This window comes from Rhinatrema bivittatum, chromosome 3 (genome assembly GCF_901001135.1).
Source record: "Rhinatrema bivittatum chromosome 3, aRhiBiv1.1, whole genome shotgun sequence".
NCBI classification, from domain to species: domain Eukaryota; kingdom Metazoa; phylum Chordata; class Amphibia; order Gymnophiona; family Rhinatrematidae; genus Rhinatrema; species Rhinatrema bivittatum.
Window position 1 is genome coordinate 243,043,154 of NC_042617.1, and position 25,624 is coordinate 243,068,777.

Below are 25,624 nucleotides of genomic sequence, written 5' to 3' on the forward strand. Positions count from 1 at the left end.
GTAGGGATGTAAGAATTGGGGATATGTGCTCGTGTTTTTTGGTTCCGGTGAGTAGTCTGGCTGCTGGGTGACTGGTGGACATGAGGGCCGCCTGGTAACTTGTCTGCCTGGTGCGAAGGAGGCAGACATCACATGTCACCTAGATAGGATTATAGACAGTGCTGGGGAGGAGCCAGCTGTCGTGGTACATGTGGACACCAATGACATAGATTCTGGAAGCCAAATTTAGGATTTTAGGTAGGAAGCTGAAATCCAGAACCTGCAGGGTGGCATTCTCTGAAATGCTTCCTGTTCCACATGCAGGTCCACAGAGGCAGGCAGAGCTCCAGAGTTTTAATGCGTGGATGAATATGGTGCAGGGAAGAGGGATTCAGCTTTGCAAGGAACTGGGGAAACTTTTGGGGAAAGGGGAGACTTTTCCGAAAGGATGGGCTCCACCTTAACCAGAGTGGAACCAAGCTGCTGGCACTAACTTTCAAAAAGGATATAGAGCAGCTTTTAAACTAGAATAAGGGGGAAAGCTGACAGTCACTCAACAGTGCATGGTTAGGAGAAATGTATCCTTGAAGGATACTAATGAAACAGGAGAGCTAGGGCATCCCAACAGAGAGGTTCCATTAAAAGCAAACATTGTCCATATGCCTATATGTATAAAATCACTGAAGCTAATGATTTCCGAATTATCCCAAACAACTGAAAAGCAGGTTGTTAAAACAAACACACTTTGAAATGTCTTTATGCCAATGCCAGAAGTCTAAGAAGTAAGATGGGAGAGTTAGAGTGTATAGCAGCAAATGATGAGATTGACATAATTGGCATCACAGAGACTTGGTGGAAGGAGGATAACCAATGGGACAGTGCTATATCAGGGTACAAATTACATCGCAATGATAGGGTGGATCAACTTGGAGGGGATGTGGCACTTTGTCTGGGAGGGTATAGAGTCCAACAGGATAAAGATCATACAAGAAACTAAATGCTCAGAATCTATATGGGTAGAAATCCCATGTGTGTTGGGTAAGAGTATAGTGATAGGAGTATACTACCGTCCACCTGGACAAAATGGTCAGACAGATGATGAAATGTTAAGAGAAATCAGGGAAGCAAACCAATTTGGCAGTGCAATAATAATGGGAGATTTCAATTACCCCAATATTGACTGGGTAAATGTAACATCAGGACTTGCTAGAGACATAAAGTTGCTGGATGTAATAAATGATTGCTTCATGGAGCAATTGGTTCAGGAACCAACAAGAGAGGGAGCTATTTTAGATTTAATCCTTAGTGGAACGCAAGATTTGGTGAGAGAGGTAACGATGTTGGGGCCACTTGGCAACAGTGATCATAACTTGATCAAATTTAAACTAATAACTGGAAGAGGGACAATAAGTAAATCTGCAGCTCTAACACTAAACTTTCAAAAGGGGAACTTTGATAAAATCAGAAAAATAGTTAGGAAAAAACTGAAAGTTGCAGCTGCAAAGGTTAAAAGTGTTCAACAGGCTTGGACATTGTTTAAAAATAAAATCCTAGAGGCGCAGTCCATATATATTCCACACATTAAGAAAGGTGGAAAGAAGGCAAAACGATTACCGTCATGATTAAAAGGTGATGTGAAAGAGGCTATTTTAGCCAAAAAAAGAATCCTTCAAAAATTGGAAGAAGGATCCATCTGAAGAAAATAGGATAAAACTTAAGCATTGTCAAGTTAAGTGTAAAACATTGATAAGACAGGCAAAGAGAGAATTTGAAATGAAGTTGGCAAAAGAGGCAAAAACTCATAATAAAAACTTTTTAAAAATATATCCGAAGCAAGAAACCTGTGAGGGAGTCGGTTGGACCATTAGATGACCGAAGGTTAAAGGGGCTCTTAGGGAAGATAATGCCATTGCAGAAGGACTAAATTAATTCTTTGCTTCAGTGTTTACTAACAAGGAAGTTGGGGAAGATACCAGTTCCGGAGATGGTTTTCAGGGGTGATGAGTCGGACAAACTGAACGAAATCACTGTGAACCTGGAAGACGTAGTAGACCAGATTGACAAACAAAAGAGTAGCAAATCACCTGAACCGGATGTTATGCATCCTAGGGTACTGAAGGAATTAAAAAATGAAATTTCTGATCTATTAGTTAAAAATTGTAACCTATCATTAAAATCATCCATTGTACCTGAAGACTGGAGGGTGGCCAATGTAACCCCAATATTTAAAAAAGGCTCCAGGGGTGATCCGGGTAACTATAGACCAGTGAGCCTGACTTCAGTGCCGGGAAAAATAGTGGAAACTATTCTCAGGATCAGAATCGTAGAGCATATAGAAAGAAATGGTTTAATGGAACATAGTCAACATGGATTTACCCAAGGGAAGTCTTGCCTAACAAATCTGCTTCATTTTTTTGAAGGGGTTAATAAACATGTGGACAAAGGTGAACCGGTAGATGTAGTGTATTTGGATTTTCAGAAGGCATTTAACAAAGTCCCTCATGAGAGGCTTCTATGAAAACTAAAAAGTCATGGGATAGGAGGCGATGTCCTTTCGTGGATTACAAACTGGTTAAAAGACAGGAAACAGAGTAGGATTAAATGGTCAATTTTCTCAGTGGAAAAGGGTAAACAGTGGAGTGCCTCAGGGATCTGTACTTGGACCGGTGCTTTTCAATATATAAATGATCTGGAAAGGAATATGACGAGTGAGGTTATCAAATTTGCAGATAATAGAATTATTCAGAGTAGTTAAATCACAAGCAGAATGTGATACATTACAGGGAGGACCTTGCAAGACTGGAAGATTGGGCATCTATATGGCAGATGAAATTTAATGTGGACAAGTGCAAGGTGTTGCATGTAGGGAAAAATAACCCTTACTATAGTTACACAATGTTAGGTTCTATATTAGGAGCTACCACCCAAGAAAATGATCTAGGCATCATAGTGGAAAATACTTTAAAATCGTCTGCTCAGTGAGCCGCAGCAGTCAAAAAAGCAAACAGAATGTTCAGAATTATTAGGAAGGGAATGTTTAATAAAACGGAAAATGTCATAATGCCTCTGTATCGCTCCATGGTGAGACTGCACCTTGTATAGTGTGTACAATTCTGGTCGCTGCATCTCAAAAAAGATATAGTTGTGATGGAGAAGGTACAGAGAAGGGCAACCAACATGATAAAGGGGATGGAACAGCTCCCCTATGAGGAAAGGCTGAAGAGGTTAGGGCTGTTCAGCTTGGAGAAGAGACGGCTGAGGGGGGATATGATAGAGATCTTTAAGATCATGAGAGGTCTTGAACGAGTAGATGTGAATCGGTTATTTACACTTTCAAATAATATAAGGACTAGGGGGCATTCCATGAAGTTAGCAAGTAGCACATTTAAGACTAATCGGAGAAAACTTTTTTTCACTCAATGCACAATAAAGCTCTGGAATTTGTTGCCAGAGGATGTGGTTAGTGCAATTAGTGTAGTTGGGTTCAAAAAAGGTTTGGATAAGTTCTTGGAGGAGAATTCCATTAACTGCTATTAATCAAGTTGACTTAGGGAATAGCCACTGCTATTAATTGTATCAGTAGCATGGGATCTTCTTAGTGTTTGGGTAATTGCCAGGTTCTTGTGGCCTGGTTTGGACTCTGTTGGAAACAGGATGCTGGGCTTGATGGGACCCTTGGTCTGACCCAGCATGGCAATTTCTTATGTTCTTATGAATTTTGTAGAATTTGGAAGGGGGCGGATGGTGGATAGAGGTAGGCAGAGTAGTAGAGAGTTGCAGTTGTCGAGGATTGGAGAGAATGAGAAGTTGTAATACTGTTCTGAAGGTTTCTTGGGTTAGTAAGGGTTTTATGAGTCTCAGGGTTAGTAGTTTTAGGTATCTTTCTTTTATTTTTGTTGTGATGTGATTTTTGAATGAGAGTTCGCTGTCTATGATGACTCTAAGATTGCATGCATGTGAGATTGGGGAGATTGCAGTTATTTGATTCTCTATTATTAGGGTGTGGGGGTGTTGGTTTGGTTTTTCTGTCAAGAATTACTATTTCTATTTTTTTCGATATTTATTACGAGTTTCAATTTGGTTAACAATTGTTTGATTGTTGTGAGATATGTCGCTGTTTTCTTGTATGTTTCGTCCAGGGAGTTTTGAATCGGGATGACTATTTGGATGTCATCTGCATACTGAAAGTGTTGTGTTAAGGCTGGGTAGGAGCTGGCAGATTGGGAGTAGGTAGATGTTGAAGAGGGTTGCGGAAAGGGCATAGCCTTGGGGGACTCCTGTGTTTAGTTGTATTTTTTCAGAGAGGTCGTTGTTGGTTGTAACTTGGTAGGTTCTGTTGGATAAGTAGGAAGAGAACCAGAGTTGGGTTTTGTCTGTTAACCCTATTTCAGTAAGGCATTCAATGAGAATTGCGTGGTTTACCGTGTCAAAAGCAGCAGACAGATCTAATAGGATTAGTAAGTAGCTTTGGCCGTTATCGAAGCCTCTGAGATCGGTGTCGTTTAGGAAGAGTAGTAGGGTTTTAGTGTTGAGATGTTTCGTGATCCGAAACTGTGCGGGATTATAGTAAGTTGTTGATTTCGAGGTGGTCTGTTAGTTGGGTGTGCATAACTTTTTCAATGATTTTGGCGATGAACAGTAGGTTTGAGATAGGTCGGTAGTTTTGTTGGTTGTTTGGATCCAGGTTATTCTTTTTTAGGATGGGTTTAATTATGGCAGACTTTAGGCAGTCTGGGTAGTGTCCTTCTGCGAGTGATAGCTTTATGATGTTGGTTATGTCTTCTGTTATGGTGTTTTCTATGGCTTTGATCGTATGTATGAGGATGTTGTCTGGAGGGTGTTTTGCTGGGTTCATTTTTTTACTGATTGTTTTGATTTCAAGTGTGGAGGCTGGATCAAAGTTTGACCAGTTTGGGCATTCTTTAATTTGCATCTTGATGCTTTGAATGTTGTCGGTGAGGTTGTTTTTCATTAGGTTCTTTATTTTGTTTTGAAGAATTCTGCAAATTCATTGCTTTTGTTTTTGGTTGGTGTTAGTTTGTTCTCGTTGGGTGCTTTGGTAAGGTTTTGTACGATGGTGAATAACATTCTGGGGTTGTGTTGGAATTTATTGATTTTGTTCTTGAAGAATTCTTTTTTTCTGTTATTTATGAGGTTCTTGTAGTAAGATAGGTAGTTACTGTAGGTGGTTAGAGATGAGTCTGACTGACTTTTACGCCATGTCTTTTCTTTCTTTCTGAGCCCTCGTTTGGCGGATCTGATGTTGGCATTTTACCATTGGTTCTGATGTGAAACGTTTTTACATGACCCAGTATATCCATAATCTCTGGAAGCAGGTCCAGGAGGTTGCAGGCAGCCTACCACAACAGCCCCAGGAGGCCCTTATATCCATTGTTCAGAAGGGCTTGGAGTGCGGAAAGCATGAAGTGTGGGCCACCTAAGACATCTTCGAAACAGCATGCCGGGTTGTGGCTGCCGGGATTTCTGTGAGGCGTCTCGCTTGGCTCCATGGCTTGGACCTTCGTCCTGAGGTTCAGGAAAGACTGGCTGACTTACCTTGCACCAGGGACAAACTTTTTGGTGAGAAGGTAAAGGTCACAGTTGCATAACTGAAGGATCACCATGAGACACTTCAGCATCTTTCGTCCGGTGAGTCTGCTTCCCCGTCCTCTTCCAAGAGGTCCTCGAGACCGGGTTCAAGAAGACCCTTCTACAGGCCGAGAAAGTATTATCCTCCTGCCCGCAGCAGGTCAGTTCTAGGGGCAGATCTCAGCAGTAGCGGTGCCCTAAACCTCAACCACCACCTCAGACTAGCCCCATTACAGAGTTCTGACTGGCAGCAAGGGAGAACAAGCCAAGGGTTTCAACCACTGAAGGGCCCACTGTTCAGGGGCCATCTCCCAATTCCGATGGTTGTCCGTGACTTCCGACCAATGGATCTTGGCTATCATCCGTCACAGGTACAGGTACAGGCTGAACCTCATGGACGATCCGCTGGATTCGCCTGCATATCTGTGTGGGTTCCTGTCTCGCATCCGGAGCTGCTGCTAGTGGAGCTCTCTTAATGGCCAGGGCTGTGGAGCCCGTCCCTCGAGACCAGCAGTGTCAGGGGTTTTCATCCCATTATTTCTTGATTCCAAAAAGAATAGAAGGCCTTCTCCCTGTCCTCGACCTGTGAGCCTTGAACAGATTTCTCAAAAGGGAAAAGTTCAAGATGTTATTCCTGGGCTCCCTGGTTCCCCTCTTGCAAAGAGGGGACTGGTTTTGCTCCCTCGACCTACAAGACGCCTATGCACACATCAGAATCTTCCCAGGTCACAGGAAGTATCTCCGCTATGTGGTAGGCCATCAACATTTTCAGTACCACATGGTCCCATTCGGCCTGGCCTTTGCACCACAGGTCTTCACAAAGTGACTGGCCGTGGTCAGGATCTATTTGTGCCAGTGGGGGATCTAGGTCTTTCCATACTTGGATGACTGGCTAGTCAAGAGCAGCACCCAGGCGGGAGTTTTGCAGTCGCTTCGCTACACCATTCGGGTTCTGGAGTCCCTAGGGTTCCTGATCAATTTCCTGAAGTCTCATTTTCATCCATCATCACGGCTGAACTTCATTGGAGCTGTGTTGGATGTGACGCAGGCAAAAGTTTTTTTTTGTTTTTTTTTTTGCCCTGTGAAAGGGTGGACACTATGTCCCTGGTGGGGGAGGTCCAGCAGCGCCAGAGGGTATCGGCGTGGCATATGCTGCAGCTCCTGGGGCACATGGCTGCAACAGTCCATGTTATCCCTTTTGACTGTCTCCATATGTGCCGGGCTCAGTGGTCCCTGCAGTCCTAATGGCATCAGGCCACCCAGGTTCTTCAAGTTCGCATTCACTTACCCCTTTCTCTCAGGGTCTCCCTGTCGTGGTGGTGAACTCTTTCCAATCTGGAGCAGGGTGTTCCCTTCCAGGCTCCCCCCACCCAGATTGTGCTTACCATGGATGCATCCCACCTGGGTTGGGGGACCCATGTCGACAGCCTCCACACCCAAGGTCTCTGGACCACAGAAGAAGCTCTGTGTCAGATCAACTTCTTGGAGCTGCAGGTGGTCTGGTACTCTGTCTGCCTTCCGGGATCGGCTAGTCGACAAGGTGATCCTCATCTGGGCTGACAATCAAGTAGCTATGTGGTATATCAACAGGCGGGGGGGGGGACACCAGATCCTTCCTTCTCTGTGAGGAAGTGGTGCAGATCTGGGCCTGGGCGCTAGCTCAGGGAATGCTGCTCCAAGTCGTATACTTGGCCAGTATGGAAAAAACCTTGGCGGATAGGCTGAGCCGAACTTTCAGACCCCATGAATGGTCCCTAATGCAGGAGGTGGAGGATCAGATCTTCCGTCTCTGGGGGACCCCGGACGTGAATCTGTTTTCCTCCCCCTGCAACAGGAAAGTTCCCCAATACTGCTCCTTGACCAGGTCGGACGGCCAACCAGCCATGGATGCTTTTGCCATTCACATGGGACAGGCCTCCTGTACGCGTATCCTCTGCGCCCGTTTGTGTCTAGTATTCTCTTGAAGCATCGCCAGGACAAGGGGTGCTATGATCCTCATAGCCCCCCATTGGCCGAGACAGGTTTGGTTCCCACTCCTGCAGGACTTCTCTCGGTGGTACCCGATTTGTCTTGGTACTGCCCCAGACCACCTCAGGCAGGATCAGGGCAGGCTGCGCCACACCAGCCTCCGGGCCCTGTCACTCATGGCCTGGATTTTGAGCACTTGATCTTGCAGTCTCTTGATCTCTCAGAGAAGGTTTCCCGAGTCTTGACGGCTTCGTGAAAGCCTTCCACCAGGAAGTCTTACGCTGCGAAGTGGAGGATGTTTGCTGTCTGTGAGCAGAAGGGTCTCAACCCCCTTCTGTCCTGTCCAGCAGCTCCTGGATTACCTGCTGCACCTCTCGGAGGCTGGGCTTAAAACCAACACCAACTACATCTGAGTGCCCTAGGTGCTTACCACCAGGAGTTGGATGGTTCACCCATCTCGCTGCATCCCATGATAGGGCGATTCATTCGTGGGTTGCTCCAGCTGCGGCCTCCCCTGAGGCCCCCTATGGTCTCTTGAGACCTTAATGTGGTGTTGGCCCAGTTGATGAAGCCACCATTTGAACTGCTGCGTTCCTCTACCCTCAAGTATTTGACCTGGAAGGTCATGTTATTGGTAGCAATCACGTCTGCAAGCAGGGTTAGTGAACTAAATGCCTTGGTGACTTATCCATCCTACACAAGATTTTTGCATGACCGGGTGGTTCTATGCACACATCCTAAGTTCCTGATGAAGGTGGTGACAGATTTCCAACTCAACCAGTCCATCATCCTGCCTACTTTCTTCCCTAGGCCTCATTCCAGCCAAGGGGAAAGGGCATTGCATACACACAATTGTAAGAGGGCCTTGGCCTTCTACCTGGACTGGACGGCAGGCCACAGATAGTCCACCCGGCTCTTTGTCTCTTTTGACTCTTAACAGGCTGGGTGTGGCTATTGCTAGGCAGACTCTCTCCACCTGGCTAGTGGACTGCATTTCTTTCTGCTATGACCAGGCAGGACTGCAATTGGGGTAGCCATGATGACTTCTGTGGCTCACCAGCGTGCAGTTCCAATGGAAGAGATCTGCAAAGCTGCGATACGGAGTTCTCTCCACACCTTCGCAACTCATTGTCTGGACAGGGACAGCCGCCAGGATAGCAGATTCAGCCACTTTGTCCTCAGGAACCTCTTTCAGTTGTGAACCCAACTCTTCCTACCTAATGCCAATGGTTTGAATTCAGATTGTCCTCGCTGTTATCAACAGTACCTCTGTTGTGCCCGTTGGCAACTGTTTGGTGTCTGTTGGTCCCATTATTTTTCAGGGCCAGCCTGTAGCTAGGGATTCACCCACATGTGAGGGCTACCATACTGCTTGCCCTAGGAGAAAGCGAAGTTGCTTACCTGTGATAGGTGCTCTCCTAGGACAGCAGGATGTTAGTTCTCAGGAAACCTGCTCACCACCCTGCGGAGTAGGTAGTTTATTTTTTCGTAATCTACTTATGAGACTGAAGAGAGACACCAAGTGGACACATGGATAGTGGCATGATGGGTATGCTCAGTGTGCTCAGTATTCTGTGCAGGGTTCCATCTGATGTCATCCACATGTGAGGACTAACATCCTGCTGTCCTAGGAGAATCCCTGTTACAGGTAAGCAACTTTGCTTTATCCCTGGGATAGGATCCTGCCAGGTATTTGTGATCTGGATTGGTCACTGTTGGAAACAGGATGCTGGGCTTGATGGACCTTTGATCTGACCCAGTATGGCAAATCTTATGTTCTTATATGTTCAGCCTTCAGCTACTTCTTCATATTTCTATAGTGGGGTTCCAGGGTACAGTAAAAAAAAAAAAAAAAAAAAGTCAAAAAATTGTCTTCATTGCACCAAAAATAGCAATAACTTAATTTAGCACCTAAAATATATAGATTATGCTCACTGCTCTTTTTCTGTAAGAGCTCATCCCTTCTTTTAAAAAGGCATCTCAGATTGGAAATGCTAGTTTTACTTCTAATTTCTTGTTTAAATAATTTCAGCCCTGTGTTTAAAGGCTTTCTAACTAGTGCTTCTCCTAAAATAATAAAATAAAGATATAAAATGTTTATAAAGCTTTCCATGTTAGTGAAAGGATTTTGTCTGAACATAGGCAAATTCTTACTGTTGACTGACAGTAGTCCATATCCAGTACGACTCTCACTGCCCAGACAACATAATCAAGTAACCTTTCTTTATAACTCTTCTGGTTCCCTTGGTATTTCTTTATAACTCTTCTGGTTCCCTTGGTATTCTTTTGGAAGTATACAATGACAAGGCAACGTCCTTACTCATAAATTCTTCCTCAAACTTTAGCATTCACACAGTTTGCCTGAACTGGAATGTCTGCTTATGTTTGCCCACTGTAATAGACCTTTGCCCACTATTCACAGACCTTTACCAGAGTGTTATCAGATAGCATTGACACACTCTATTTAGAGATGAACCTGGTGTTATTGAATGGGTGATGAACCTGGTGTTATTTTATGGGTGATGTTTTCTGGATTATAATGTGCAATCATTTAGAACAGATACAGAAACATTTCAAGAAAATGGTATCATTCAAATTGAGCTTTGTTACTGTTGTAGTTTTCACGGATGATTCCTGTCATTTGTCATTGAAATCGCTATCTAGTAACACTAGGAGTTTGGCTGCATTTTTAACTTACCATTTCAGGTCATAATCATTCTCTGAATTTTTACTCATTTGTATTCTGCATATGTACTCTTGTGATCTAGGTGCATCACCACTGAATATGTTTTGCCACTACTCTGCCTAGTCCCTCTATCCCATGATATCTTCATCTATCACAAAAGGATTAAGTCCTGAACATTGTTTAGAACTGATCATTAACTTAGTGTCATCATTTTGAGTACCCTAAAAGAATAGGATGTTACAGAAAATCTGTGATGTCACCGAAGGAATCAGGCACAAGAAGGCTAGATTGTAGGAAAACATTTGTCTTGCACATACAAATCTTGAATAATAAACAGTAATGGAAAATGAAACATGGAAGAACCCCACAACAAGCAGAAAGTGTCTCCATTGAACAGAGATGTATTTTTAGAATTCATCTGTTTTAGCTGGGGCACTTAAAAATGTGGTTCAGATATATTATCTATGCTGCTTGTGTTTCCAGTAATACCTAATTCTTCTTTTCACAGCGAATCTGCTTGTCGATTTTATAGTCAACAAATGAAGGGAAAGCAGCTAGCAATAAAGAAAATGAATGAGATTCAAAAAAATATTGATGGTTGGGAAGGCAAGGACATTGGCCAGTGTTGTAATGAATTTATCATGGAAGGAACTCTTACTCGTGTAGGTGCAAAACATGAGAGACACATATTTCTATTTGATGGTCTGATGATTTGTTGTAAGTCCAATCATGGCCAACCAAGACTTCCTGGTGCTAGCAATGCTGAATATCGTCTTAAAGAAAAGTTTTTTATGCGAAAGGTACAAATCAATGATAAAGATGACACTAATGAGTACAAGCATGCTTTTGAAATCATCTTGAAAGATGAAAACAGTGTTATTTTTGCTGCTAAATCAGCAGAGGAGAAAAACAACTGGATGGCAGCATTGATATCTTTACAATACCGAAGTACTCTGGAGAGAATGTTGGATGCTACAATGTTACAGGAAGAGAAGGAAGAGCAAATAAGACTTCCAAGTTCTAAACTATACAGGTTTACAGAACCAGACTCTGAAGAGAATATAGTATTTGAAGAAAGTGTACAGCCCAAATCTGGAATCCCTATTCTCAAAGCAGGAACTGTTGTTAAACTCATTGAACGGCTAACCTACCACATGTATGCTGGTAAGATAAAAATCTTTAGAAATTTTGCTATGATTATATTAAAATCTGTTTCATAAGTGATGTCGTATAAACTAATTAGAATGCTGAGTTTTCAAAGCAGGAATCTTGATTTGTGTCACTCATTTTGTCATTTAACTTTTCCTTTGCAAATATAGTTTGTGAGTAATTTGAGGCAGAGGCATAGTTATGGTGCTTTATCTTTTATAGCTTTATGTAAACTGATAGCATTAAATAAAGCTATAAAAGGTAAAGCCACCATAACACCTTTAAAATAAATCTTGTTTACAACAAACTGAAAGCTTGTCCTACCAGGTCAAAATTATGCATTTATTGCAGCAGTTAATTTCTGAAACTGTGTTGGATCCTTTTTTGTGTATTATAAGGAAGGTCCCTTACCAGTGTGGAGCAGTGCCCATGGGTATGGATCAAAAGGCATGTGTTAAATTCAAATTTCTTAGCATTCAGATAGGTTAATCCACACCAGTGGGTTATGCACATCTACCAGCAGATGGAGACGGAGCAAATCTGATGTCACGGTATATATATACCCATGCACCAACATCAGCCCGCCAGCATTCTCCATCTCAAGCAGATGGTGGATGTGCATCTCCCTACTGGGGATTGCTTAAAAAAAGGAGAAAAGGAAATAAATTCATCTTACTCTCCTGTAGTGATACCTTATGGTCCCTCCCTCAGTCGTGTTTTCCTGAGGTGATATCTGTGGATCCCTCCCTCAGACAAGATCTTCGATCCGGTAGCTGTTTTTCCAGCATGGTCTTGGTAGTAGAGGGAGAAATAGCTGAGAGACTAGTGGGTGCAGGAAGCAGAGCATGGTGGTGAAGGCGTTTGACAAAGTTCCTCATGAGAGGCTTCTAGGAAAAGTAAAAAGTCATGGTATAGGTGGTGATGTCCTTTCGTGGATTGCAAACTGGCTAAAAGACAGGAAACAGAGAGTAGGATTAAATGGACAATTTTCTCAGTGGAAAGGAGTGGACAGTGGAGTGCCTCAGGGATCTGTATTGGGACCCTTATATATTTATAAATGATCTCAAAAGAAATACGAGTGAGATAATCAAATTTGCGGATGATTCAAAATTGTTCAGAGTAGTTAAATCACAAGCAGATTGTGATAAATTGCAGGAAGACCTTGTAAGACTGAAAAATTAGGCATCAAAATGGCAGATGAAATTTAATGTGGATAAGTGCAAGGTGATGCATTTAGGGAAAAATAACCCATGCTATAGTTACACAATGTTAGGTTCCATATTAGGTGCTACAACCCAAGAAAGAGATCTAGGCGTCTTAGTGGATAACACATTGAAATCGTCGGTTCAGTGTGCTGCAGCAGTCAAAAAAGCAAACAGAATGTTGGGAATTATTAGAAAGGGAATGGTGAATAAAACGGAAAATGTTATAATGCCTCTGTATCGCTCCATGGTGAGACTGCACCTTCAATACTGTGTACAATTCTGGTGGCCGCCCGCCAGTCTTCCTTAGCCTATGTTCGTGTTTGGCGAGTGTTTTGAATCTTGGTTTGAGGATGAGGGGTTCATCCTCGTTCAGTTAAAATCCCCCTCAGTTTGGATTTTTGCAGGATGGGTTATTTAAGGTCTTGGCTCATAATTCTTTGAAGGTACAGGTGGCAGCTCTTGTCTGCTTCCAAGGTCACGTGAATGGTGAACCCTTGTTGGCCTATCCAGTTATAGTACAATGAAGCATCTTCGTACCCCCTTGCAGTTGCTGGTCCCCTTGTGGAGACTTAATCTGGTTCTGGATTTATGGCAGGTCCCACCTTTCACCCACTGCATAGCCTCTTTTTGAGGTCACTTACTAGAGGATGGTGTTCTGCGCATAGAGTTTGTGAACTACGGGCTCTGTCTTGCCGTGACCAGATGTGAACTGGTCCATCAGTTTGGCCAAAGATGATCTCGAATTTTCACTTGAATCAATCAATTCCCTGCCGACTCTGGGCAAGGAGAGAGATGTGGATGAATAATACCTGTTATGAACCTTGGTGGCCAAACAGCATTTAAGGTATTGGAGGTTTCTAAACCTCTCAGGAAGATGGACTGGCTATTTATTCTCCATGATGGTGGTAAACAGAGTGAGCCGATGTCCAAGCTATAATAGCCCTCTGGATTAAGAAGGTTATCACAGCTGTGTAAGTGAATGCTGAGTTTAGCGCTCATTCCCCTAGGGCTCAGGCAGTGTCTTGGGCTGAGATTAGATGGTTTTCTCCCATCAAGATTTGCTGAGCTGTGACATGGTTTTTCTTACACCAATTCCAGGCATTATCGTGCAAGACTGGGAGGACGCAGCCTTCACGCGTGCTGTGTTGGACAATGGACAGCCTTCTTCCCTGTTCGGGTGTAACTTTGGTACATCCTACTGGTGTGGATTAACCTGTCTGAATGCTGAGAGGAGAAATTACCATATTTTTTGCTCCATAAGAAGCACTTTTTTTCCCCCAAAAGTGGGGGGAAAATGTCTGTGCTTCTTATGAAGCGAATATAAAAAAAAAAAAGAAATCTAACTCTACAACCCCCCACCCTCCTGAACCCCCCCCCCCCCAAGACTTGCCAAAACTCCCTGGTGGTCCAGTGGGGGTCTGGAAGCGATCTCCTGCACTTGGGCCGTTGGCTGCCAGTATTCAAAATGGCGCCTATAGCCTTTGCCCTTACTTACAGGTCGATACAGTAAGGCCGCGGTAGAAACAGTGCGGCAGTGTCAGGCGCACCCTTCCTCCCCGCACGCACAGTTCTCTAGACCTAGCGCCTGATACTCTCTTCTAATTGCATGCAAATGCATGCCGCGGCTGTAAAGCGATAGGGAAGGGTTATGCCCGCGCAACCCATTTTACTGTATAGGCGCTTAATACAGCGCCTATACAGTAGGCGCTGTATTAAGGTGCGCTGGTACCTGTCATTTCAAATGTCATTTCAAATGACATTTGGAATGACAGGCACCGGGAGGAGGGAAGCGGCGAAGCGACTTACTTCTTGCTGTGTCTCTCCTCCTCCCGGAGCAGGGCGCGAAAGCAGCCTTGCTCCGGGAGGAGGTGGGACACAGCGGCGAAGCAAAAAAAAAAAACCAAAGGCGCGTGTTCGATCGGGCGGGTAGGCGGCAGCAGCGGAGGCAGAGAAGAAAAAAAAAACCAAAAGCAATTTTGTTTTTTTTTTTTCAAAAAGCGACAATTTTGGTTTTTTCCAAAAGCGACTTACTTTTGGGATCTGTCAAGATCCCAAAAGTAAGTCGCAAAAGTAACTTACTTTTCTGAAGCCATCAGGAACAAGATCGTAGCTCCTCCCGACGAAGACGAAGATGGCCGCCTGCACGGGAAAGCGTGCAATTGGCCGCTGAAGACGTGATGTCACGACGTTTGGCATCACGGGATGTGACGTCATGTCTTCAGCGGCCAATTGCACGCTTTCCCCCGTGCAGGCGGCCATCTTTGTCTTCGTCGGGGGGAGCTACGATCCTGCTGATGGCTTCAGATCCCGGGGGGCGGGTGGGCGCGTGTCCGGCTCCCGCCGCTGCCTGGATGAATGCCCGTGCGATTTTGGCGCTCATGGCATGAGCGCCAAAATCGCACGGGCATTCATTCCGGCGGGGGCCGTGCGTTCATCCAGGCAGAGGGAACCGTGGGCCGTTTTCGCCACCGGTTCCCTCTGCCTGGATGAATGGCCGTGCGATTTTGGCGCTCATGGCATGAGTGCCAAAATCGCACGGACATCCATTCCGGCGGGGGCCGTGCGTTCATCCAGGCAGAGGGAACCGTGGGCCGTTTTCGCCACCGGTTCCCTCTGCCTGGATGAATGGCCGTGCGATTTTGGCGCTCATGGCAAGAGCGCCAAAATCGCACAGGCATCCATTCCGCTGCTGCCCCCGGATCCCGGATGCCGCTTTTTTTGCTTCTTTGCTGCCCCCCCCGCTGCCGCTGCTGCCCCCGGATCCCGCTGCCGCTTAACCGCAAAATCGGGAGGAAGGGAGAAGGGACTACTGTAGCAGGCCCGAGCCTTGCTACTTTTTTGGTTTTTTTTTTTTTTTTTGCTTCGGGAGGAGGAGACCGGACGGCTGGACCGGGGACCAGGGCAGGTAAGCAATGTTTTTTACACTACACTACACTAACGCCTACTAGGGGGAGGCGGTAAACTAGCACGTTAAGGCTGCGGCAGAACAGCGGGTTACTGAGGAGATAATATCAGCGCCCGTTACAGTATCGGAGGGGAGTAGCTAATTCCTTCATTATACAGCTTTTTCGTTCATTTACATGCTGGGTGCGGAAAGGGTTATGTGTTTATTTTAGGAAGCGCTAAGGACGCGTGAAACTGGGGACTGTATTGCTGGACCGCCTTACTCGTCTGTATTGTGCGCTCCCAGCACGTTACAGACGGGGAATCTTTAACTGAACGTTACTGTATCGACCTGTATGTCACAGGGGCTACCGGTGCCACTGGTCGGCACCTGTCACATGGTAGGAGAGCAATGTGACGGCCTAAGTGCAGGAGATCGGTGCCAGACCCCCGCTGGACCAACAGGGACTTTTGGCAAGTCTGGGGGGGGGGGGTCAGGAGGGTGGGAGTTTGTAGTTAATTAAATTTAAATGGTTGAGATGGGGTGTTTTTTCCCCCCCCAACAAAGAGCATGATAAAAATTTTCTGATCCGGGGATTGGACAGAAATGGCCTTCCCCAGACCCGAAAACGAAATGGGGGGAAAAAAAAACATTTTATGCCCTCCCCTCATTTGCTCCATAAGAAGCACAGATGCCCGGGAACAGAGCCAGTGTAGTACACCATTTTTTTTTTTTTTTTTTAATTTTCCAGCTCTGAATCCTAGGTGCGTCTTATGGAGCGAAAAATACGGTACTACTTACCTGATAATTACCTTTCCTTTAGTGAAGACATGTTAATCCACCTTCCCACCTTTGGCTGCCAGATGTAATTGCTATTGTTCTCATGAGTGGCTGCATTTCCGGGGTTTACTGGTAAGTGTCAGATCCGGTCCCTATTAGTAATTTTACACTCCTTGTCTGATCTCAGTGGTTTATTTTGTTAACTGACTGTTTGAATGGTTGTCTTTAATGGTTATGATCATGTATTGTGTAGTTGTCCACAGTAGGCTTTTGCAGAGAATACTGGCAGGCTGATATCCATGCAGGGGTATATATATACTGTCACATCAGCTTTGCTCCATCTCCATTTACTGGTAGAGGTGCATAACCCACTGGTTTGGATTAACCTGTCTTCACTAAAGAAAACAAAATTATCAGGTAAGTAGTAATTTCTCCTTTTTGCCTTCTTTCCATTGTATCAGAATGTCAATAGTTCTTGAAAATGTGCAAATTCTTGGTGCAATTCCATCATTTTGCCATTTTTCAGAAATGCTAGCATACTAAATGAAACATTCTTCTAGTTTTTTGTTGTTTTTTTTGTATTAAATTTTGCTTAGCATATAACTTGGTTCTAAAATTCTAAGCTGTTTCATAATGTTTAGCGGTTAACCAGAAGCAGCAGATACCTTTTGGTATTTTTTATTTGTGATTTCGAATTTTGTGGTCAACTCCCATGGATAGTAAGCCAGCCGTCTTATTAGAAGTTTATCTGTGCTACACATTTGTAGTGATATTTCTGTCACAGTAGTGTACTTGGTAAAATTTAAATGTTCTAATTGTTTTATAGGCTTTCATTTCTATCTTTTTTCCAGAAATTAGAGACAAAATTCAAAGTATATAGAGATCAGAAACACCTCTACAATGTAATTGTAGTATTCTAGCTGAAAGTGCAAGGAAGTAAACCACAAAAAACTGAAACAGTATAGGGTCATTTTTCAAAGGGGCTAACCTCTTAACTTTGGGAGTGAGGTTGCTAGAATGGTCCTTTTGAAAACCGAACCAAGCTTAATGCCTACATTTATCTGCTCAGAATGTGGGTGGACTTGAGTATGGGGTTAGATTAGTGGAAGGAAGTTGGGCAGTTAGTGCTAGCCACCAAATATGACCAACCAAACCTAGGTGTACAGTTACATACCTGGTAGGTTTTGATTTCCAATCATCCTGAGATTGTGGATTAGTGGGGTGGGTGCAGGGGCCACCACAGGAGAATGGACACAAACCACCTCACATGCACTGATAGTCACATGTTAACTCATTCTCTTTCATACACATACCTGCTTATTCTCACACAGGTTCACTCACACGCCTCTCATTCTCCTACACATACACACGTTGACACACTTCTCTCCCTCTTTCACACAGACACATGCATATTGCCATGATATTAAGTCGGAGGATGTACAGAAAGGAGGTATTTTCTGCTTTTCTGTATACTTTTTTGGGCTGCTCAAATTAACGCTATGGGCAGGCATTAATTTCTGAGCGTAAAAATGTGCAGGTTGGGTGCACATTTTTTTTTTTTGGATCTGGGGAGAATAGCTAATAGCCTCATCAACATGCATTTGCATGTGATGAGCACTACTAGTTTCGCGGGGGGTTGTTCACGTGTTTTGGATGTGCTAATCCCCTTATAGCATATGGGGTTGTGGGGACACGTCCAAAACATGTGTCCAACCATGGGTTAAACAGTGTGCTCGGCTGAGCGCACTATATTGCATCTGCCCCAGTATATGTACAAAGTGATGTGGTTCCCAAATCTGACCTGGGAGACCTCCAGCCAATCAGGTTTTCAGGATAACGCACTTAATGTGTGAGAGATTTGCATGCAGTGGCAGCAATGCATGCAGATCTATCTCTTGCATATTCACTGTGAAAATATTGAAAATTTGACTGGTGGGATGACTTCCAGGACAAGTTTAAGAACTACTGTCCTAAGCAATTTTGCAAAAGAAGAAAAACAGGGCATTTCTTAGCGTGTAGCAGATGGACTCAAAACAAATGGGTATAGTGTGCTCATGCTAGCAGTTGGAGACGGATCTGATGTCAGCACGGGTACCTATACTCCCACAGGAAGTAAAGCAATTCAGTAATTTCCGTCTCCAAAGCAGTTTGGTGCTACCCCACGCTCGCTGAGCGTGTTTCCAAATTCTAACGACTAAATTCATAGAAGAAATCTACTGAAGACGAGCCCCGCACTCCTGTGGTGATACCAGGTGGTCACCCAGTTGAGTTTCCCGAGCTGACTTCCATGGTCCCTCGGAGGTAAGAGCCTCGGTCCGGTGGCCGGTTCGCGGCAGGGACCCAGCTCCCGAGTGAGAAGGGCTCGGGCGCAGCTTGGCCCCCGAGCGAGACGAGTTCGGGCGCGGCCTAGAAGCAGCCTTGGTCCTGGCGTGGACTTGGCCCCCAAGCGGTTCGGGCGCGGCCTAGAGGCAGCGGGTGCACTTCCTTAAGCACGGCGGTGAACGTATTCCCCTATCCCCCCGCAGCCGGGAAGCGCCGAAGACAAGGTAAGGCATACATCTTTACTTGGTCTCCGAGGAAGTGTGGACTAACTGGGCCTGCCTACGAGGCTGCCCGCCTGGGAGGGTGCCATTTTTGCCTACTTCTCTTATCTAATTCAGCGCTTTTGCTTGCTAAACACACATTGTTCGCGATAGGCGCACGTTGTTTGAGCGCGCGATAGGCGCACGTTGTTTGAGCGCGCCATAGGCGCACGCGATAGGAGCATGTTAGCGCACGCTACTAGGATAAGCGCACATATTCTAAGACGCCCGTTATAGGCGCACATTTATGAGACGCCCGTTATAGGCGCACATTTATGAGACGCCCGTTATAGGCGCACATTTATGAGACGCCCGTTATAGGCGCACATTTGAGACGCCCCTTTTATAGGCGCACATTTATGAGACGCCCCTTTTATAGGCGCACTGTTTATAAGACGCCCCTTTTATAGGCGCACGTTTATAAGACGCCCGTTCATAGGCGCACTGTTTATCAGACGCCCATTCTAGGCGAATGCAGTTACGCGCCCGTGTTAGGCGCACATCATTGGACGACACCGCATTTAAGGCAAATGGAGCATAAGAATGCCCCTGCGTCCGCAGGGCCGGCACCCCCAGATTCAGGCATGAACGCTCTAAGCCTCTGCTCAGCATGCAACCTCAGAGCCACACAGAGCGAGGAAGCAGACTCCCTATGTGCCCAATGTGAGGAAGCCATGGCAGTTCCAGGACAAGACTGGTCCCAGCCCAGCGGTTCCTCGGGGACCACACCGGACTTAGCAGGCTGTGGCGAGCAGCTAGGGAATCCGAGAGACCTGGTACCCCTGCGGCCAGATCTGGATTCGCTTTCCTGGGTGGAATTATTTAAGGGGATTCACGCCTTTGTCCAGATGCAGTCTGCTCCTCGGATGGGTCTTTCCGTCCCAGTTGATCCGGCCCCTGGACCCTCGAGACCTAGGCGCAGCCACTCACCACCAGACAGCCCCAATCTTGGGGATTCAGATGACTCCCAGGTAAGTGAGGAGCCCCCGAGGAGAATGAACTTCCCTCGGAGATAGAACCATATTGGACCATGAGACGCTTCTTTCGGAGAGAAGATCTGCCAGGCCTGGTCTCACAATGCTTATCGGAGCTGGCCATTCCAGGCCAGGACCCCCCAGGGGTCCCTGTAAAGAACGCTCTTCTAGAGGGCCTGCGCCAAACGGCTCACCACTTTCCCCTCCTACAAGCAGCACAGCAGCTAATCGAGCTGGAATATAAGGCACCGGAGGCCTCATTCAAAGGGGGTCGGGCCTTGTCTGGCATGTACCCTCTAGATCAGACAGCCAAGGAACTGCTGGCGTGCCCCAGGGTAGAGGCCATAATTAACGCAATTGTGAAATGCACCACCATTCCGGTGGAGGGGGGAGCGGCTCTCAAGGATACGCATGACCGACGGATGGACACCATTCTGAAACAAGCTTTTGAGGTAGCAGCCATGTCCCTTCGAATCGCGACTTGCTGCACTCCTGTTTATCACGTGGTGGCGCGTGGTGGCGCGCTCCTGTTTATCACAGGCAAGAAATAACACCCCGGGAGAAGACATGGAATCAGCTCTCGCATTTCTCACAGACGCAGCCTCCGACCTCGTCCGTACGGCAGCCAAGGGAGTGTCCTCCTCAGTGGCAGCCAGAAGACAGCTTTGGCTACGCAATTGGGCGGCCGACTCATCCTCCAAGACTCGACTCATAAGAATGCCCTTTAAGGGTTCCCTACTGTTCGGCAGCGACCTTGAGAATTGGGCTACTAAATGGGGTGCCTCTCCGTTACCCCGTCTACCAGAAGACGGGTCAAGGAGGAGCCAGCGTTCTGTTTCTAGACCATCCAGAGGTAGAAACTTGCAGCGCTTCAACCCTTACAGGTCTCGCTATCAAGCACCTCGTTCTCAGGCCAGGAATCAGCCCTTTCGGGCTAAGCACCCCAAGAAGAGAACCGGCCCAGGTTCTGGCCCCGGCCGTAACCCACAATGACAATCAGCTGACCCATCCGAGGGTAGCAGCCATAGGGGGCAGGCTAACCCTCTTCTACCGCAGGTGGGTCGAGATCACTTCGGACCAGTGGGTCCTCGCCATCATCCGGGAAGGATATTACCTGGATTTCTTTCTGCTTCTGCCGAACAAGTTTGTGGAATCTCCTTGTTCGCCACTCAAGACAGTGGCACTAGAAGTGACCTTACGGAGGCTCCTGGCCCTAAAAGCCATAATCCCAGTACCTGCGGAAGAGGTAACTTCTGGGCATTATTCCATTTATTTCATAGTACCGAAGAAGGAGGGCACCTTCAGGCCCGTCCTGGACCTCAAGTCAGTCAATCGACACTTACGGGTCCCCAGCTTTCGCATTGAAACTCTACGGTCTGTCGAATTCAGTACAGCCAGGGGAGTTTCTCACCTCCCTAGATCTGTCAGAAGCCTACCTGCATAACCCAATCCATCGGGATCACCAGCGCTATTTACGCTTCAAAGTCCTGAATCAGCACTTCCAGTTCCGGGCCTTACCCTTCGGGTTAGCCACCGCGCCGCGAACCAAGGTAATAGTAGTAGTGGCAGCGGCACTCAGGAAGGAAGGAATCCTCGTCCATCCCTACCTGGACGATTGGCTGATCAGGGCGAAGTCACCAGAGGAGAGTCACCAGGCAACCAACAGAGTTATAGCTCTTCTGGAAAGCCTAGGATGGGTAGTCAATATGAAGAGTTCCCTACAGCTGTCCCAGTCGCTGGAATACCTAGGGGTCCAATTCGACACCCAAGACGACAAGGTCGGTCTGACCTCCAAGAGACAGTCCAAACTCCGGAATCATCTGCAGGTCCTGCTGAGCGCCAGCCGGCCCACAGCTCGGAATTATCTACAAGTCCTCGGCCTCATGGCATCCACTCTGGAGGTGGTGCCATGGGCGCGGGCTCATATGAGGCCATTGCAACGCGCCCTTCTATCTCGATGGAGCCCACGATCACAGGACTACACCTGCCTCTACCAGCCAGAGTGCGGAATCAACTACGCTGGTGGTTACAGCCCGGCCACATGAGCCGGGGGTTACGAATGTCCTCCCCAACCTGGATCCTGCTCACCACAGATGCCAGCCTGAACTGGTGGGGAGCACACTGCGAGGAGCTCACCGCCCAAGGGCGGTGGACCAGAGAAGAATCAAGGTGGAATATCAACCGACTAGAGGCACGGGCAGTCAGGCTAGCGTGCCTGTGATTTGCCCACCGACTTCGCAACAGAGTGGTCAGAGTGATGTCAGACAACGCCACCACGGTGGCATACATCAACCGACAGGGCGGAACCAGAAGCCAACAAGTGTCCCTAGAAATAACTCCCCTGATGATTTGGGCAGAAGCCAATCTTCAGGACATCTCAGCCGTACACATCGCCGGGAAGGACAACACTGCAGCAGACTTCCTCAGCAGAGAAAGCATAAACCCGGGAGAATGGCAGCTGTTACCCACAGCCTTTCAGATAATTGTGGATCACTGGGGGATGCCAGTCATGGACCTATTAGCAGACAGGTCCAATGCTCAAGTTCCCAGATATTTCAGCCGCAGGCGGGATCCTTGAGCGCAGTGGATCAATGCCCTGGTACAGCCGTGGCCTCAGGGGATCCTGCTTATACGCATTTCCTCCATGGCCCCTGCTGGGCGCCATTGTTCACAGGATTCAGCAACACAGAGGTCTAGTTCTTCTAGTGGCCCCAGACTGGCCAAGAAGACCCTGGTACGCAGACATGAGAAGACTACTGGCAGGGAATCCTCTACTTCTGCCTCCATACCGGGACCTGCTATGGCAAGGCCCCGTTCTCCACGAGGATCCAGCTCAATTCTCTCTTACGGTCTGGCCATTGAGAGGGCTAGACTGAAGAAAAGAGGATACTCAGAGCTGGTGATAGATACACTCCTCCGAGCACGCAAGTTCTCCACATCACTAACATATATCAGGATCTGGAGAATTTTTGAAGCCTGGTGCGATTCTCACAGCAGCAATTCGCATACCGCAAAGATTCCTATCATTTTGGACTTCCTACAAGATGGACTTCAGAAGGGTCTGTCCCTCAGCTCCATCAAGGTACAGGTAGCAGCGCTGTCTTGCTACGGTCCCAGACGTGACGGCAAATCCATTGCCCAGCACCCAGACGTTTCACACTTCCTGAAAGGAGTCAAACACATTCGCCTGCCACTGAAGTGGCCAGTGCCCTTGTGGAACCTTAACCTAGTATTGGAATTTCTAGCAGGATCAGCCTTCAGGCCCCTTCGAGGCCTGTCTCTCCGTTTGTTAACCTTGAAGATGGTGTTCTTGCTGGCTGTGTGTTCAGCACGCCGCATCTCAGAGCTACAAGCACTATCCTGTCGTGATCCATTTCTCAGAATCACTCCAGAGGCTATCCATTTTCGTACAGTTCCTTCCTTTTTACCCAAAGTGGTCTCTCACTTTTACCTCAACCAAACCATATCCTTGCCTTCCACGGAAGATTTGAAGAAATCGGAAGAAGGTCGAATACTACGTCACCTCGACATCAGCAGACTGCTGTCCAGATACCTGGACATGTCAGAAGCAGTACGAAAGACGGACCACCTGTTCATCCTGCACAGTGGGAAGAAGCAAGGGGAAGCGGCCTCACGGCCGACCATCGCCCACTGGATTAAAGAATTTATCAAGGCAGCCTACGTAGAGGCAGGAAAAACCACCACCTCTACAGGTCAAGGCTCATTCTACCAGAGCACAATCAGCCTCTTGTGAAGAAGCTAAGCTGCTGTCGCCTGCAGAGATATGTAAAGCGGCGACGTGGTCCTCCCTCCATACCTTCGCCAGATTCTACCATCTGGACATTCAGGCCAGGGAGGACACAGCATTTGCGAGGGCGATCCTACACGGTCCTCGGGCAGCCTCCCGCCCAGTCCGGGAGTAGCTTTTGTACATCCCATTTGTTTTGAGTCCATCTGCTACACGCTAGGAAATGTTAAGATTACTTACCTGGTAATCTCCTTTTCCTTAGTGTATGCAGATGGACTCAGCATCCCGCCCGGCTGCCGGTATACAGGGGGATTCGCTGACTCACGGTAAGCCATGTTTTGCTTATAATAGGGCTTCCACCCTGCCGGGTGTCGACGCCTTCCGGTTGAGAACACTGGCGGTCTCCAGCTACCATCAATTGGTCAGGGTAATCCTGCTGATTAATCGATGGGTCAGTACATATATAGCTATAACAGCTTTGCAAGGAAGATTACTGAATTGCTTTACTTCCTGTGGTGGTGTATTTACTCATGCTGACGTCAGATCCGTCTCCAACTGCTAGCACGAGCACACTATACCCATTTGTTTTGAGTCCATCTGCATACACTAAGGAAAAGGAGATTACCAGGTAAGTAATCTTAACAATGGCTACTCTTCAGACAACCATTAAAATCAGAAAGAATAATTGGCTATCATTTCCAGTAAAGTTATACTTTGCTATGGTGATACAATCCCAGGAGCAATAGTCATAAAGTTATCAGTATTGATTTACAGAAACGATACTTTTCCTATTGACAGATATGCGTGGCTTTCTCCAGAGTTGGTAGTTGTAGAGGATTGTATATACTGGTGCCAACTGAGAAACACCATAATATTTACAAAGAAGTTCTATAATAAAGATCATTTATCTCTAGAACTAGAATTGTTGCCTCACATTACTTTGTGTAGCATCATATCTGTAGAAATTTCACTATACATTACATATAAAATTATACATTTGTTGTCTTGTTTGAAAATAAACACTGAAATTACAAAAATAACCCAGGTGGGTATTTCTGCTAGTTAACTTATATAATGACTGGTGACAGTATGTGAGAAATAAAGGCTCTTTAAAGTAAAGGGGAAAAAGGTGCTTCCTGAACAGAATGAACACACCCTTTTGTATCTCTTTCATAAAGCAGAATAGAAAATATATAAAAAAAAAGACATTCCATGGTTAGATTTTATTTTTAACATTGTATGCATGTTCTCTTAGACTGAAAACTGTCCCTTTCTCTTAACTGTTTTTTTTTGTTTTGTTTTGTTTTTTAAAATGAACTCTTTGCAAAAGACAAGTTAATTTTGGCTCTGAGTGTTTTGGGAGTTTTCACTCTGTAGGATTGAGCTATTCTATTTTTAAAGCTTTCTGGTATGCAAAAGCAGTGTTTGTGCGTCAGTTAAGCATCAGTTTCCTTTCCTATGGAATTCAGACCTTATTGTTTATAAATCCTTGTAGGGTACATTATTGTTCCTTGTGTTTTAAAATGGTATTATCTATATGAGAGATCCTTTCTATATATATATATATATATATATATATATATATATTTTTTTTTTTTTTTACATTTTAACAGATTATGTAATGTGCATCTCTTAATAAATTTCACAAATTTAAATAAATACGAAATTAAGCAGATTGTTAATGGGTCATACTATCCCAGCTGCTCCCAACTACAACAGCTTTTCTCATACTTTTCTGTCCATACAGGAGTTGAAGTGTTTTACATTTCAAATATTTCTGTCTCTAAGTTAAAATTTGGATATCTCAATATTTCCATGAACAAACATTCTTTCTGTTGTCTTTATAAATAATTTTCTTTTAACTTTTCCCTGTTTTTTGTAGAAATGTGTATTTGAAGTACCGGTAGATGAGAGGATCATTACTTCTAAAAGAAATAGCCTATATCTTTCTGAATCCCTAGGAAATCCATTGATGTTTTTGCTCAGTGGAAACTAAAATATGCCCAAAGATGAATGCATGACAAATTTCTCTGACAGAATATTTGACAGCTTTACCACTATATGTAATAATGATCCTTCC

The 25,624-nt window shown here is 45.7% G+C and overlaps 1 protein-coding gene across 4 annotated transcripts in view; it reads left to right on the top strand.

Moving 5' to 3' along the window:
• Window positions 1-25,624, top strand: part of SOS1 (SOS Ras/Rac guanine nucleotide exchange factor 1) — a 1,044,495-nt gene that overhangs the window by 600,365 nt on the left and 418,506 nt on the right. For all 4 annotated transcript variants that reach the window (XM_029594364.1, XM_029594368.1, XM_029594365.1 and 1 more), the window contains one exon: window positions 10,731-11,386. In XM_029594364.1, coding sequence (XP_029450224.1) covers window positions 10,731-11,386 — 656 coding nt within the window. The remainder of the gene's footprint in view (window positions 1-10,730; window positions 11,387-25,624) is intronic.